The sequence below is a fragment of the Electrona antarctica genome (genome assembly GCF_951216825.1).
Source record: "Electrona antarctica genome assembly, chromosome: 24".
NCBI lineage: Eukaryota > Metazoa > Chordata > Actinopteri > Myctophiformes > Myctophidae > Electrona > Electrona antarctica.
Window position 1 is genome coordinate 20,746,655 of NC_136803.1, and position 13,471 is coordinate 20,760,125.

At 45.0% G+C, this 13,471-nt stretch overlaps 1 protein-coding gene across 2 annotated transcripts in view; it reads left to right on the forward strand.

The window, feature by feature from the left end:
- als2b (alsin Rho guanine nucleotide exchange factor ALS2 b) overlaps nt 1-13,471 on the forward strand; it is a 50,876-nt gene that overhangs the window by 4,824 nt on the left and 32,581 nt on the right. For both annotated transcript variants that reach the window (XM_079495672.1, XM_079495673.1), the window contains exons 5-10: nt 605-786; nt 1,223-1,395; nt 9,213-9,393; nt 11,295-11,391; nt 11,531-11,608; nt 12,739-12,966. In XM_079495672.1, the coding sequence (XP_079351798.1) occupies nt 605-786; nt 1,223-1,395; nt 9,213-9,393; nt 11,295-11,391; nt 11,531-11,608; nt 12,739-12,966 (939 nt within the window). The remainder of the gene's footprint in view (nt 1-604; nt 787-1,222; nt 1,396-9,212; nt 9,394-11,294; nt 11,392-11,530; nt 11,609-12,738; nt 12,967-13,471) is intronic.

Genomic DNA, 13,471 nt, shown 5'->3' on the forward strand with positions numbered 1-13,471 from the left:
CACCCAGTGTCAATTATCTAATGTAATCCTGGGCACTACACTTCCTCTGCCAACCTGGGGGGGCAGCGGACTGACCTCATGCTTCCTTCTATGCATGAGTAGTCCAAGCTGCTTCTTTTCACCTGACAGGGGAGAGTTTCCCCGGCCGGACGTAGTGCGTGGAAGGAACACGTTATTCCGACCCCTCCATCAGGCGCCCCGGCTGGCCAGGGGGAGGTAGTTTTAGAGACCATTACTGCATGTTTTTTGTGAGGGTACCTACCCTAGGGGACACGGGGAGAACATGCAAACTCCACACAGAAAGACCCTTTTACCAACCCCGCCTCGGGTATGGGCGCTGATGACGCGGAGGAGAGAACATGGCCCCAGCGTCCCCAGCGGGAATCGAACCCATGACCTTCTAGCTGTGAGGCGACAGCACTACCGACTGTGCCACCGTGCCCAGTCGGTACGGTGGCACAAATAAATTGTGTCTTAGTTTTAGTAGTCATCATAGCTTAGTTCTTATTTCGTTTTCATCAGTGAAAAAGGCAGTCGACGAACATTTTTCGTCACAGTTTCAGTTTACAGGAATGAACACTGCTTGTTTTGACTGGATTTGCAGGCCGCCGCCACCACCACCACCTCTGCCCTCAACAGCCTGGTGACGTCGTGTGCCTCGGCCGTGGGCGAGCGGGTGGCCTCGACCTACGAGGCCCTGTCCCTGAAAAAGATGATGAATTTCTACCTGCCTTCCACGGGGGCAGTGCCCGGGGGAGGGTTAGGGATGCCGGGATGGGCAGACGGGTAAGGAATTATTTTCTGTACTGATTTATACCTTCACCACGCACGCTTATCCGACATGACGGAGAGTTGGTAACCAAGTGGACCCTTATTAGATAGAACCCATTGAGACCTGAAACCAGATTCCACAAATTGTCTTCTAAACCTATGTCAGTGGTTCTCAAACTATTTCATGTCAAGGACCCCCACAATGATATGTATTTGGCAGCGGACCCCCATCTGAAAATATTTTGTTCCAGGGACCCCCCATAAGCAAATATTTGAGTTAAAAACTTATAATATAGTATATGGCATTGGCAGTGTGGCATTGGTGCTGCACCATAAGCTTGTATATCTGCTATTTTTCAATAGCTAAATTATAAAATACTGGTTAATGTGGTTAAACGCTAAAGTGACACAGATGAGTTCCAGGTCTCAATGAGAGCGTGTGTGTGTTCAGACTCTCTCCAGGGGCTCTCAGTCTCTCGGGGGCCGTCCCCGGGCCGGGAGAGGAGCGCGTGCTTCTGGAGGACTCCATGCAGGCCAAGAAGAGCTCCAGCACGGGGGACATCCGCGAGGAGGAGGCCGAGGGCCTGAGGCGCCGGCTCTCTCTGCCAGGACTCCTCTCTCAGGGTAGATACGCTGTTCAACTCTTATCATCCTCCTATACCGCGCTGCTGCGTAAGTACGCCTGTGTTCCGCCAGCACGTGGCTGTCTGTGGATGGGTCTGTGTGTGTGTGTGTGTGTGTGTGTGTGTGTGTGTGTGTGTGTGTGTGTGTGTGTGTGTGTGTGTGTGTGTGTGTGTGTGTGTGTGTGTGTGTGTGTGTGTGTGTGTGTGTGTGTGTGTGTGTGTGTGTGTGTGTGTGTGTGTGTGTGTGTGTGTGTGTGTGTGTGTGCACACACAGTCACTAGGGCTGCACAGTATGGATTTCAAGAAAATTCTATTGCAGTTTTCCGTTGTAATGGTTAATAGAACTTTTCTTCTATCCAGTATGCAAAAGGTAACCACTATCCCTATTCATTATGTAATTATATAATATGTAAGCTCGCAGCATGTCGCATGAATCATGCATTGTGAGCTTGCAGATTAGAATATAATTATTGTATGGCTTAAGTGGTTAATCAATACATCTAGTAGATCTAGGAATCTTCTAGGAAGAGGGAATCTTTTTTACATGAGGATGCTAATGTGGGACAAGCCTGAGCAGGATGACCCTCCATACCCTTGAAAAAAATTGACATGTACAGTATATCGATATACGTTTGTGAATCATTGTGCAGCCCTGGTAACTATCAACCTCCCAGCTTCGCCATTCCAGCTTATATACAGCACTCACATCAAGGCCTGTCAGCATTGCCACCATTGTACAGTAAATGCACACATCCGTGTTGTGTTCCAAACAAAGTCTCTGTGGGCCGCTGCATGCACGCGCCAAGCATTCGCAGCGCACTGCGGTACGCGGGCCTAGCAGCTCTTGACTCAATGGTGGCCTTTGTCCTAGTCTGATTAGAAGTACTGAGCCTTAGAGGAATGCAGGCCAATATTTGTCCTTGTAACGTTGTTAAACTGCCCTTTGCGTAGGGAACAGAGGCATGAGAGAGAGTGCGATGGCAAGATGACGAGAGAGAGAAACTCTAAATATAACACATATTGGGATTGATTGATTGGCGGATCACTGCATAGAATGCTTTAGCAACAGTAGTGGGACGGAGAGACTGAGGCCAAGAGAGATCGATAGACACAGAATCGATAAAACTCTACACCATGTGGTTCCAACAATTTGCTTTGGTACGAACGTGGCTCAACATAATACCACTTAAACCCTATATATACTTACTACATGTTGTGAGCTTGTAGATCGGCTATGTTGGCCTTAATGTTCGGGCGAACAGACTGGCGCTTGGGTTCCAGTGGTTAAACGATATATGACTGACATCACAGTGCCAATGTCACGGTAGCCTCGGAAACCCAGACGTCACGGTAACTGACATCAGATGACTGATGTCGTCATAGACGTCCGAGATCCACATCGAAGCCACACGACTTTGTCTGTTTGTCGAGGGATAATCTTGCAAACCATTGAACCAAGCGGGGTGCATACGTTTGTTAGACATACTGACAGTTTGACAGGCATTAGTTGGACAACACCGTTGCTCCCGACATACACTGCCGGTTACAACTAACCCGTGCTGCGGTTTAAAACTTTCCCGTGGCTCCCGACATGCGCGGCGCGGCAGGTTAAAACTAACCAGTGGCTTCCTGTGAGGTTAGGTTTAGGGTTGTGGTTTGGGTAGGGTGTCAGACTCATGACTGTAGGACTGTTAGTACGTCGGACCAAACACATGCACCCGAACCGAGCAGCATCACATCTCTTGTGCACACTGCCTGTATGCAGAGGAGAGGAGGTACCACCATGTTTGATTGTGTTTTCATTCCATATATTAAATTGCCTTCTTGTGGGTAGATGGTACAAGCTGTTATTGATGTTTGTCAATATTCCAGTAGATAATGAGGCAAAGCAATTAGGTCTAATTAAAAGGTTTATTTGAAGATAATACAAAAATGAGAATAAGTCCAAAAGTAAAGTACAACGATGAATCCAAAAAGAATAGCTGTGCAAGCAGCCGATGAACCGTACAGAAGTAGAGTCGCACTTGTTCCTCGGTTGTTAGTCTGGCATATTAGCTCCCTTCACTTTGGCTGCCCTCAGATTATATAGAGGATGATTTCACAACACGAAAACAGATGATTTCACAATATCACCGATACCGAGCCGGCACACGAATATTCCGTAGCCTTTCCCAAGTTTCTACCAAAACACATTAGTCATCCTTTTCTCAGAACCTTCCAGAACATTTGGATACTGCCAGAACATTTGGATACTGCCAAAAGGTCGACTTGACATGACAACAAGTTATCGTACCGCACAAAAGCATCATACCATATTCCCCACCCAACCAGTTCTGATCTTGAGGGAGTAATCAGAATATCTGTGGTGTTGCAACACTGTACTGGTTCAGATGGAAACCACATGTCACACAAAGGACACAGTGCTGGGACCACATGAATACACTCAGTCAGAGAAACAAATTGAAGCATACATAGGTCAAAGGGTTAATAGAATATACACCTGTTTATATAGAATGATACGCCTCTATATGTATGATTCCTATACACTGTGTGAAAACGTTATATGGGCTGTAACTGTAATTCCATATTTGGGCAAGGCTGATGATGTAAGCAATGACCTCATCAAGTTGGTAGCCTATATTAGGCAAATTGTCCACATCACTCAATCATTCATAGTAATACTTTGGCGGCTGTGAGATTAATTTCAGAGGAAATAGATACTTTCTAGCACTTCACGGTAGCAATTCAAGTTGTGCAGATCATGCAGATCTTTGTCAAGACCCTAACCGGCAAGACCATCACTTTGGAGGTTGAGCCGAGTGATACCATCGACAATGTCAAGGCCAAGATCCAGGACAAAGAAGGCATTCCCCCCGACCAGCAGAGGTTGATCTTCGCCGGTAAACAATTGGAGGATGGCCGCACTCTCTCCGACTACAACATCCAGAAGGAGTCCACTCTCCACCTAGTGCTGCGGCTGAGGGGAGGAATGTAGATCCTTGTCAAGACCCCCCACCACCCGCGAGTTGAACGAAGCCATACCATCCAGTCTACCGGAAAAAGCAATTTCTGAATTTGAAGCGATTACTGAACTATGTACTGCAGAATAATCAATAATCATCTTTTTTTCCCCCACCATATTGTCTTTGTACAGCAGAATATTTAACTTTTTGGAGCTAGCCGCTAGCCCTTTCAATGCATGGCTTTTGAAGATTACGTCAAATGGCAGCCAAGGCTATGGACTTTTTATTGTTTGTTTAGAGCACTTCTGACGTAAATGGAATGGCAGCCAGATCTATGGACTTTTTATTGTTTGTTTAGAGCACTTATGACGTAAATCAAATGGCAGCCAGGTCTATGGACTTTTTATGTTGCTTCAGGGCAGCAGTTAGACGAGCATCGACGGCGTGAGACGTCATGTGGGCGATATAAATTCCGTGGGCGCCTTTCGCTTCACACAAGTGTGATTTCTTTTTAAGTAAATGAATGGTGACATGCCATTTTTAGACCCTGTTTTTTGTATACCACACTGGACTGAAGACACATGGTCAGGCTACAGGAGCTTTCCTTTTTATTGTTTTATTGTTGTATTGTTAGAATCTCTTACACAGAGATTGTCCTTGTCAAGCAATTGTTGGTTTTGACAAATGACAGATCATCACACCACACTTGCACAACGCAAGCCATGTCAGTATGGTGCGGCTTTGGCACAGACCTTTTTCAGCACAAAGGTGTCGAGCACAAAAGGTCTTGTGCGTTGCTCTAATTGGCCAAGGATGTAGGCTGCCAACACAATTTTTTATTTTACACCTTTATAACTTTAATTTTAGGATGGTCAGATCAGGCACACATTTGGAGTTAAGGCCTTTTCAGACGGGCAGTGACTGACACGCCTAGTTTATTTTGGTACAGTGCAGTACAGTGGAGCGATAGATTTCGCAAGCGGGCGTGGTCCCGTGAAACTGTCGCACCGCGTGCTCGTTTCGTGCACACGCCCGCGGCTGACTAGACCTGGACTGTGGCGAGGTTTTTTTAACGCTACGCATTAGCGACAGACCTGTCGCTGATCCAGAGGACAACGCCTGCGTCACTCGCTCCCCGTCTGTACAGACCTTTATACTGTACATCCTAGATAAGACACATGTATAAAGATAACTGATTGATCGACTGGACACATCATGTCCGAGATCCACATGGAAGCCATGCCGTTACTATACCCTGTCTTGATTATTTTTTTTAATGCCCCATCAATTTTGTTTCTCTACGTTAAAATCTATTTTTTGTTTGTCTTTACTGACTAAAACTTGTATATTGCAATATCCAAGTTGAACACTACACCTATAGTTAGAAATCAGACCAGTCTGAAGCGAATGGTGCAACAGCACCCCCTATTGGTACTCTAAACATCGGGACATAGGGTAGGACATAGGGACATAGGGACATTGCTGTTGCTTGGAGTGGTTGCACCACTCAAAAATCACACTCGTGTGAAGTGAGGGGCCATACATCATCATACATCACATTCTGTGCTCGGCCAATCAGCTGAGCATATCCCGTGCTCATACTGCCAATCAAATCATCACATTAACACACACACACACACACACACACAAAGCTGTACATAAGATCGGGCTTTCGCCCCACAAAAAATATAGTATGAAATGCTTTTAAAAGGAGTAGTTCATCCAAAAAATGACTTTCTATCAAATTCACACCCCATGAAGCCTTGTAGACATCTGCATAGACTCCATATTTGGGCAAGCCTGAAAAAGAACTCCATATACAGTACAGTATGTGCATACAATAGACACAGACATAACTAGAACTGCACTCTGTCGAGTGCCTACTTGCGCGTTGCACACAAGTAGGCCATTCCTAAACTAGTGAGCAAGCAGAGCGTGCAAGTACTGTCGACTGTCAACTGGCCATCAATGGTGACGTAATTACGATATGTTTCAATATTGGTTAGCTAACAGGTAACGTATGTATGTACGTATATGTAAGTTGTAGGTTGAAAAGTACTATAAAAAAAGTACTGTGGTCGGCTGGGGTTTTTTATGCGTATGCCGTGGTATATATACTGGTTTTGAATGTGACGTAGAAGATATGTATCGCGATATAACTGGCTTTTGATGGTGACGTAATAAAGATATGTTTCAGATTACATACATGTATACATAGAGACATTACCTTTAATCCACCCGACATTGAAACATATCTTTATTACGTCACCATCGAAAGCCAGTTAGTTATACCCCGACATTGATACATATCTTCATTATGTCACTCTCAAAATCAGTATAAATACCACAGGCGTACGCATAAAAAAGACAGCACGACCACCTTACTTGTGCGCTCTGCTTGCGCAAGTAAAAATCACACCCGTGTGAACTGAGCGGTGCAGGCTGCTCAACAACACCGCTGGCTGGCTGTAGTCACAGTTATAGTGCTCAGTGTGAATGGCCCTTTTAGGCTGCTCAACAGTGCCACTTTAGGTCACCCAGCGGTATTGCAGCTGTTTGTATCACAGACAGAGAGACAGACACGGCCAGTCATTGGAGCGGTTAGGCACCGCTCAAACAACTATCATAGTGTAGGTAAATCTCTCAAAAATGAACAGCCTGCACAAATCTGCATTTCTATGTTTGCACTGCAACAGTTTATGTTGTGTGTGTGATGTCAGACCTCAGCTCCTGGTCAGCCTACAGTACATAAGTGTGAGTTGTCTTTAGACTCTCACTTTATCTCAGTGTTAATTAAAGAGGTTTATCTTGAACGAGTTTCCTGAGACGCAGCACGAGTGAGCGAGGAGAGGCACGGCGAAGAGGGAGAGAGTGTTACAGTATAAAAGACATATTGTCCCAACCCCAACAGAGGAACCTATAGCCGCATTTGATGATGGAAGGAAGGAGTGAGGCCCAATGTTTCCAGACTCGGGTATCCTGCTCCGAGTGTTCATGTGCCTCCACCTTCCTCCATGAACCCGTGGAGAGGAGCCACAACAATGTCCTTTACTGCCAAACACTGAGGAATGAACAGAAAATGTACAGCTCTGTAACCAGCCAGAAACAAAGAGACACAGATGAACCCACATCTAATTACAGTGACCAGCAGTTTACCATGAATTTAGCTCCGGCAAGAGAAGTGAAGACAAATCAGCAGAGCTACGCAGGACAGAAAGCGCACATCTGTAAACAGTGTGACAAGGGTTTCACTGAGTCAGGTCAACTGAAGAGACACCAGCGAAGCCATACTGGAGAAAAACCTTACCACTGTAAACAGTGTGACAAGAGTTTCAGTCAGTTACATAATCTTAAGACACACCTGCGTCTCCACACTGGAGAAAAACCATACCACTGTAAACAGTGTGACAAGGGTTTCACTGAGTCAGGTAAACTGAAGAAACATCAGCGAATCCATACTGGAGAAAAACCATACCACTGTAAACAGTGTGATAAGAGTTTCACTGAGTCAGGTCATCTGAAGACACACCAGCGTATCCACACTGGAGAAAAACCATACCACTGTAAACTGTGTGACAAGGGTTTCACTGAGTCAGGTGAACTGAAGAAACATCAGCGAATCCATACTGGAGAAAAACCATACCACTGTAAACAGTGTGATAAGAGTTTCAGCCGGTTAGATAGTCTTAAGACACACCTGCGTCTCCACACTGGAGAAAAACCATACCACTGTAAACTGTGTGACAAGAGTTTCACTGAGTCAGGTCAACTGAAGAAACACCAGCGTATCCACACAGGAGAAAAACCATACCACTGTAAACTGTGTGACAAGGGTTTCACTGAGTCAGGTAAACTGAAGAAACATCAGCTAATCCATACTGGAGAAAAACCTTACCACTGTAAGCTCGTAGCTTGTAGATCTGCTTTTTTCTAAAGTATAACATAATGCTTAAAACACCAAGGTTGGCGAAACATGTTCGCCATCCTTAATCCGATCTAGATCCGACGCACTATGCCCATACAGTATATGTGACCAGATTTGACTGAGAGCCTGCCATCGCGCAAATTTCAGCTTTTCACCAGAGGAGAAAAACTTTTTTTCATGTCTGAGCATGTCTGAAATAAATGTCAGAGCTGAATTCGACATGTAAATATGAAATAAATGCTTAAACATGTAGCTAGGTATAATGTTAGAGACCACTGAAGTGAACCTTTCAAGCCTGTTTTCTCAACTCGCTGTTTTCTGCAAGACATTACTCTATAAGCCATATCTCCAAAACTGGTGGGTCAAACTGAACAACCAATATGTCAATTTGAAGCTATGATTCCCTGCTTTCATATGACACGAAACAACAAAAAATCAAAAAAATCCAATGGCAGTCCCTCAGTCAAATTTGGTCACATGTATGATCAACTTCAATCTCGGCGTGCACATTGGCAAGGACTCAAGGGAGTGTGCTAGCCCCTCCTATATACAGCTTTTGTCCCCACAAAATGTCTGCAACACAAACATTAAATGCCATTGACATTGAAGGGAAAATGTATGTCATCTTGTCCCCACACGTCTCATATTTGCCATCGACAATGAAGGGAGAAATTATGTCAAATGATGTCAAATATGACGTAAATATGTGGTGACAGGCATTCTGATTGGCCAGTATGAGATGATACATGATGATGTACGATGATAAGAGCGTCCCTCACTTCACACGGGTGTGATTTTCATAACATTTACACATTGTTTTGTTTTTTTTGTATTGTCCCTGTTGAATAAATGTATAAATAAATAATAATAATGTATCCGTATTCAACAAGCGTGCCCCTCTCTGAGTGTGCCTGCTCTCCCCCTCCACAGTGTCACCGCGTCTCCTGCGGAAGGCCATCCGTCCCAGGGTGCGTGCAGTGGCCCTCACCCCACTGGGGGCAGCGGAGGGGCTGCCCCAGGGGCAGGAGGTGCTGCCCTCCCTGCAGACCGAGGTGTGGAGCTGGGGTCAGGGCGAAGACGGCCAGCTGGGGCATGGAGACAACCTGCCCAGGTAGGGGGCACACACACACACACACACACACACACACACACACACACACACACACACACACACACACACACACACACACACACACATCTTTGAGGGGCGCTAGCCCCTCCAACGTGAAATGGCAGCCAATGATGATGTATGATGATAAGAGCACCCTTCACTTAACACCCCACCTTTCTGCTCTTTATCAATGGGCAAAAAAAAGAAAATAAATCACACTCGTGTGAAGTGAGGGGCGCTCGTATCATCATACATCACATTCTGTGCTCAGCCAATCAAATCATCACAAATTTGGTACACACAAAGCTAGGCATAGGAGGGTCTAGCGCCCCGCAAAAAAACAACACTGGTGGGAACTTATTCTGTTCATTGGCTTTAAGATTCAATTTTAGATGTTGTCACTGAACAGTGAACTTTTCTGAGGTCACCCAATGAGGGATGAAGGCACGCTGACGTTGCATTAAAATTAAATTACATTGATTCTGTTGTGAATCTTTGAAAGAGCAGCGATGTAGCCATGATATGTCATGCTTCAAGCTTTCGCTAAGTAGAACGTTTCCTTCAAAGCAGTGCGTCTAATGTAGATAATCACAAAAACGTGCTTGACTGGAACTGTTCTTTTGGTGTAATATCATATAATTATCATGGTAGTCTACTCTGTAGTGAGAAGAAGCCCTGTGATTCTGTGCGGCAGTTTTTTGGGCTGTAACCGAGACGTGTGTTCCTTTTTTAAAGGCAAACTAAACTGAATTAGATGCAACTCAATTTTGAACTAAAGTGGACTAAATCGATCTAAACTAAACCGCCTGAGCTGCGTTGTGTCTCTCTGTCATTTATTCTACTCTGTACATCTCTTGAGAGTCTCTAAACAGACCACTTTGGGCAAAAGGTTTACGCTCTCAGGGATGAAACAGCATTCTTCTTAGTGTGACTTTTATACGTTGGTGATTCAAAAACAGCACATCTACAAACTCCCATGCAGCGCGTCACTTCGTGCCACGTGGCGAGCTTGCATATCTGATATTTTTGAAAATATTTACGTGAAAAATATTCACGTAAACCTTCTCTTCTGTGGGGGTCCCTGGCACAAACGGGGAAAAGGTTTGAGAACCACTGCGCTAGTAGTTATGTCCTTTTGCATATACGTCAACAACAGAGGTGCATCAGGATGATTGTAGTTCATTGAACATATAAGTCAACAACAGGGGTGCATCAGGATTGATTGTAGTTCATTGAACATATAAGTCAACAATAGAGGTGCATCAGGATTGATTGTAGTTCATTGAACATATAAGTCAACAACAGAGGTGCATCAGGATTGATTGTAGTTCATTGAACATATAAGTCAACAACAGAGGTGTATCAGGATTGAGATTGTAGTTCATTGAACATATAAGTCAACAACAGAGAGGTGTATCAGGATTGAGATTGTAGTTCATTGAACATATAAGTCAACAACAGAGGTGCATCAGGATTGATTGTAGTTCATTGAACATATAAGTCAACAACAGAACATATATTAACACATTTTGTGCCCAAAACGTCTGTGGACGTCTTGGGTATTACCGCACGTGCATAGCCCAAGACGTCTGTGGACGTCTTTGAAAAATATATATATATATATATATTTTTTTTTTATTAAAAAAAAATCACACGTGGTGCCAAAGTTTGTGTTTTCACCATTGAGAATGCATTTGGCGTTTAAATTAAATAACTCAGAAACTATAAAACATTTCAAAGTAAAAAGTTCCAGCATGTGTCTCCACAGTCAGCTGAATTATAAAAAATGTGAATGGATTTTCTAGGTGAAAGTGATTTTGGGCAGTTTTGCGTGGGCTCTCAATGTGTTAAGTCAACAACAGAGAGGTGTATCAGGAATGACAGTATGTCCTGTGTTTTAGGCTCCAGCCGCTGTGCATCAAGAGTCTCAGCAACAAGGAGGTGGTGCGTGTGTCCGCGGGGGCTCACCACTCCCTGGCTCTGACCGCACAGTCTCAGGTTAGTTCGCCCTCAAGTTAACTCTTGTTAATGTTTTGCTCGCGGCTTCATCTGGAGCAACTTCCAGTGACAAGGATTCTAAGAATTTTGGACTGTGTGTGTGTGTGTGTGTGTGTGTGTGTGTGTGTGCGCCCTGCAGGTGTTCTCGTGGGGCAGCAACAGCTCAGGACAGCTGGGACACATGGAGTCTCCCAGCACCATTCCCCGCCTCGCTAAGGTCAGAAACCTCGATGTCCCTTTCTCATTTTAACGCTATTATTTTTCGTCACCGTTGTTCGGAAACAATTCAAGTCCAGTGGTTCTCAAAGTAGGGGTTCCTTCCTTGTGACTCTGAGAGTGAACAAATGAAACCAAATGGACATGTGTGCACTCTCAGAGTTATGGGGGTCCTTGCAAATAAAACAAAGGTATTTTTTTGAAATGTGCAATGTGCATTCTCATGACAACAACCAAAGGGGGAAAAAAGAGAACCCACAATCTCTCCCACCCACACTGCCCTATAGAGAGCCAAAGTGCAGTAACTATGTTTTTGGACACAACGACTAATTTGTGTATCCCAAAGGTCAAATTAGCCTTTAAAAAAATGTATCCCACAATTTTTGCAACCCGCAGCAGACTGACCTAATGCTTCCTTCTATGCATGAGTAGTCCAAGCTGCTTCTTTTCACCTGACAGGGGAGAGTTTCCCCGGCCGGACGTACAGTAGCACGTGGAAGGAACACGTTATTCCGACCAGTTCCTTTCCCCTCCATCAGACACCCGGCTGGCCAGGGGGAGGTAGTTTAGAGACTAGGATTACTGCATGTTTTTTGTGAGGGTACCTACCCTAGGGGCCCTTTCGCCAACCCCGCCTCGGGTATGGGCACTGATGACGCGGAGGAGAGAACATGCCCTGTGGGCATGTCCCCAGCGGGAATCGAACCCTGGACCTTCTAGCTGTGAGGCGACAGCACTACCAAATTAGCCTTTGTGATTTTGGGGGATAAACAATTACCTCAAGAGCAGATATATAACTATGGTAGTTTAATATCACTTTTACTGCAAATGTATCTCATTTTGCTGACCAGATGAAATACTTTCAAATCAGTAGAAAAATCTTCTCCGTGGTTGCTGCACGTTGGCTTTGTAGGGCAGAATACTGTTCAGTGATATTATATAGGAAAATATATTTTTGACAACCACTGTTCTATTCTATTCCAACCCGCTGCTCTCTGTTAGGAAAGACAATTATTTCAGTCATCAATCTGGCCACCAGGCCCCCACTGCCCCCCAGAGTGAATAAAGTCACAATAACTCTCTCTGTCCGTCCACTAATTGGATCTGCTTCCGCTCTCCGTCCATCCTCAGCTGTCGGAAGGTATCAGGGTGTGGGACATCGCGGCAGGGGACAAGCACACCCTGCTCCTGGCCGACGGAGACTGCATGCAGCCCATCCTCTACTACAGCGGGCAGCAGGTGAAGGAGGGCGAGGCCAGGGAGCAGCCCCCGGACCCTCAGGAGAGAGACGAGGAGGAGGAGGAGGAGCAGGCCGGGAGCTACACTCAGCAGCCGGTCCTTCTGCCCTTCTGTATGAACGTAAGGAAGAGAGAGGGGACAAGACGGCAGAGTTGTTGCAAGTTATCGGAATCGGTATCGGGAAGGAAAAACTATAAGACAGTAGGAAAGTGAGAGGTCTAGCGGAGACAGATGTAAGACAGACGGTAGGCGTTGGTTTGTCCCAAGTTGGTTACTGTAAATATTTTTTTTTTTCCTTTGTTCCCTACTGGTTTATATGATGTTTTTGCATATTGCTGTATATTTTTGTTTATCGTTCATGTTTTCGATTAATTGAGTACACAAGGACACCAATGGAAACAAGCCGAAAGGCTTTCTTGGTTTCATCCTTTTAGCAGACCTTGTGTTGTACTGTACTTCCCTGTGCCTGTCCATGCAAACTGTTAATAATAAAGTAATCATTCAATCAAAGGAAAGCTGAGAGGGAGAAGGTGTAGCAGAGACGGACAGAAGGTAGTTGAGATGGAAACGTGAAGGAGGGACAGGACTATAGAGAGGGGGAGATGGTGTAGGAGGCAGGGACAAA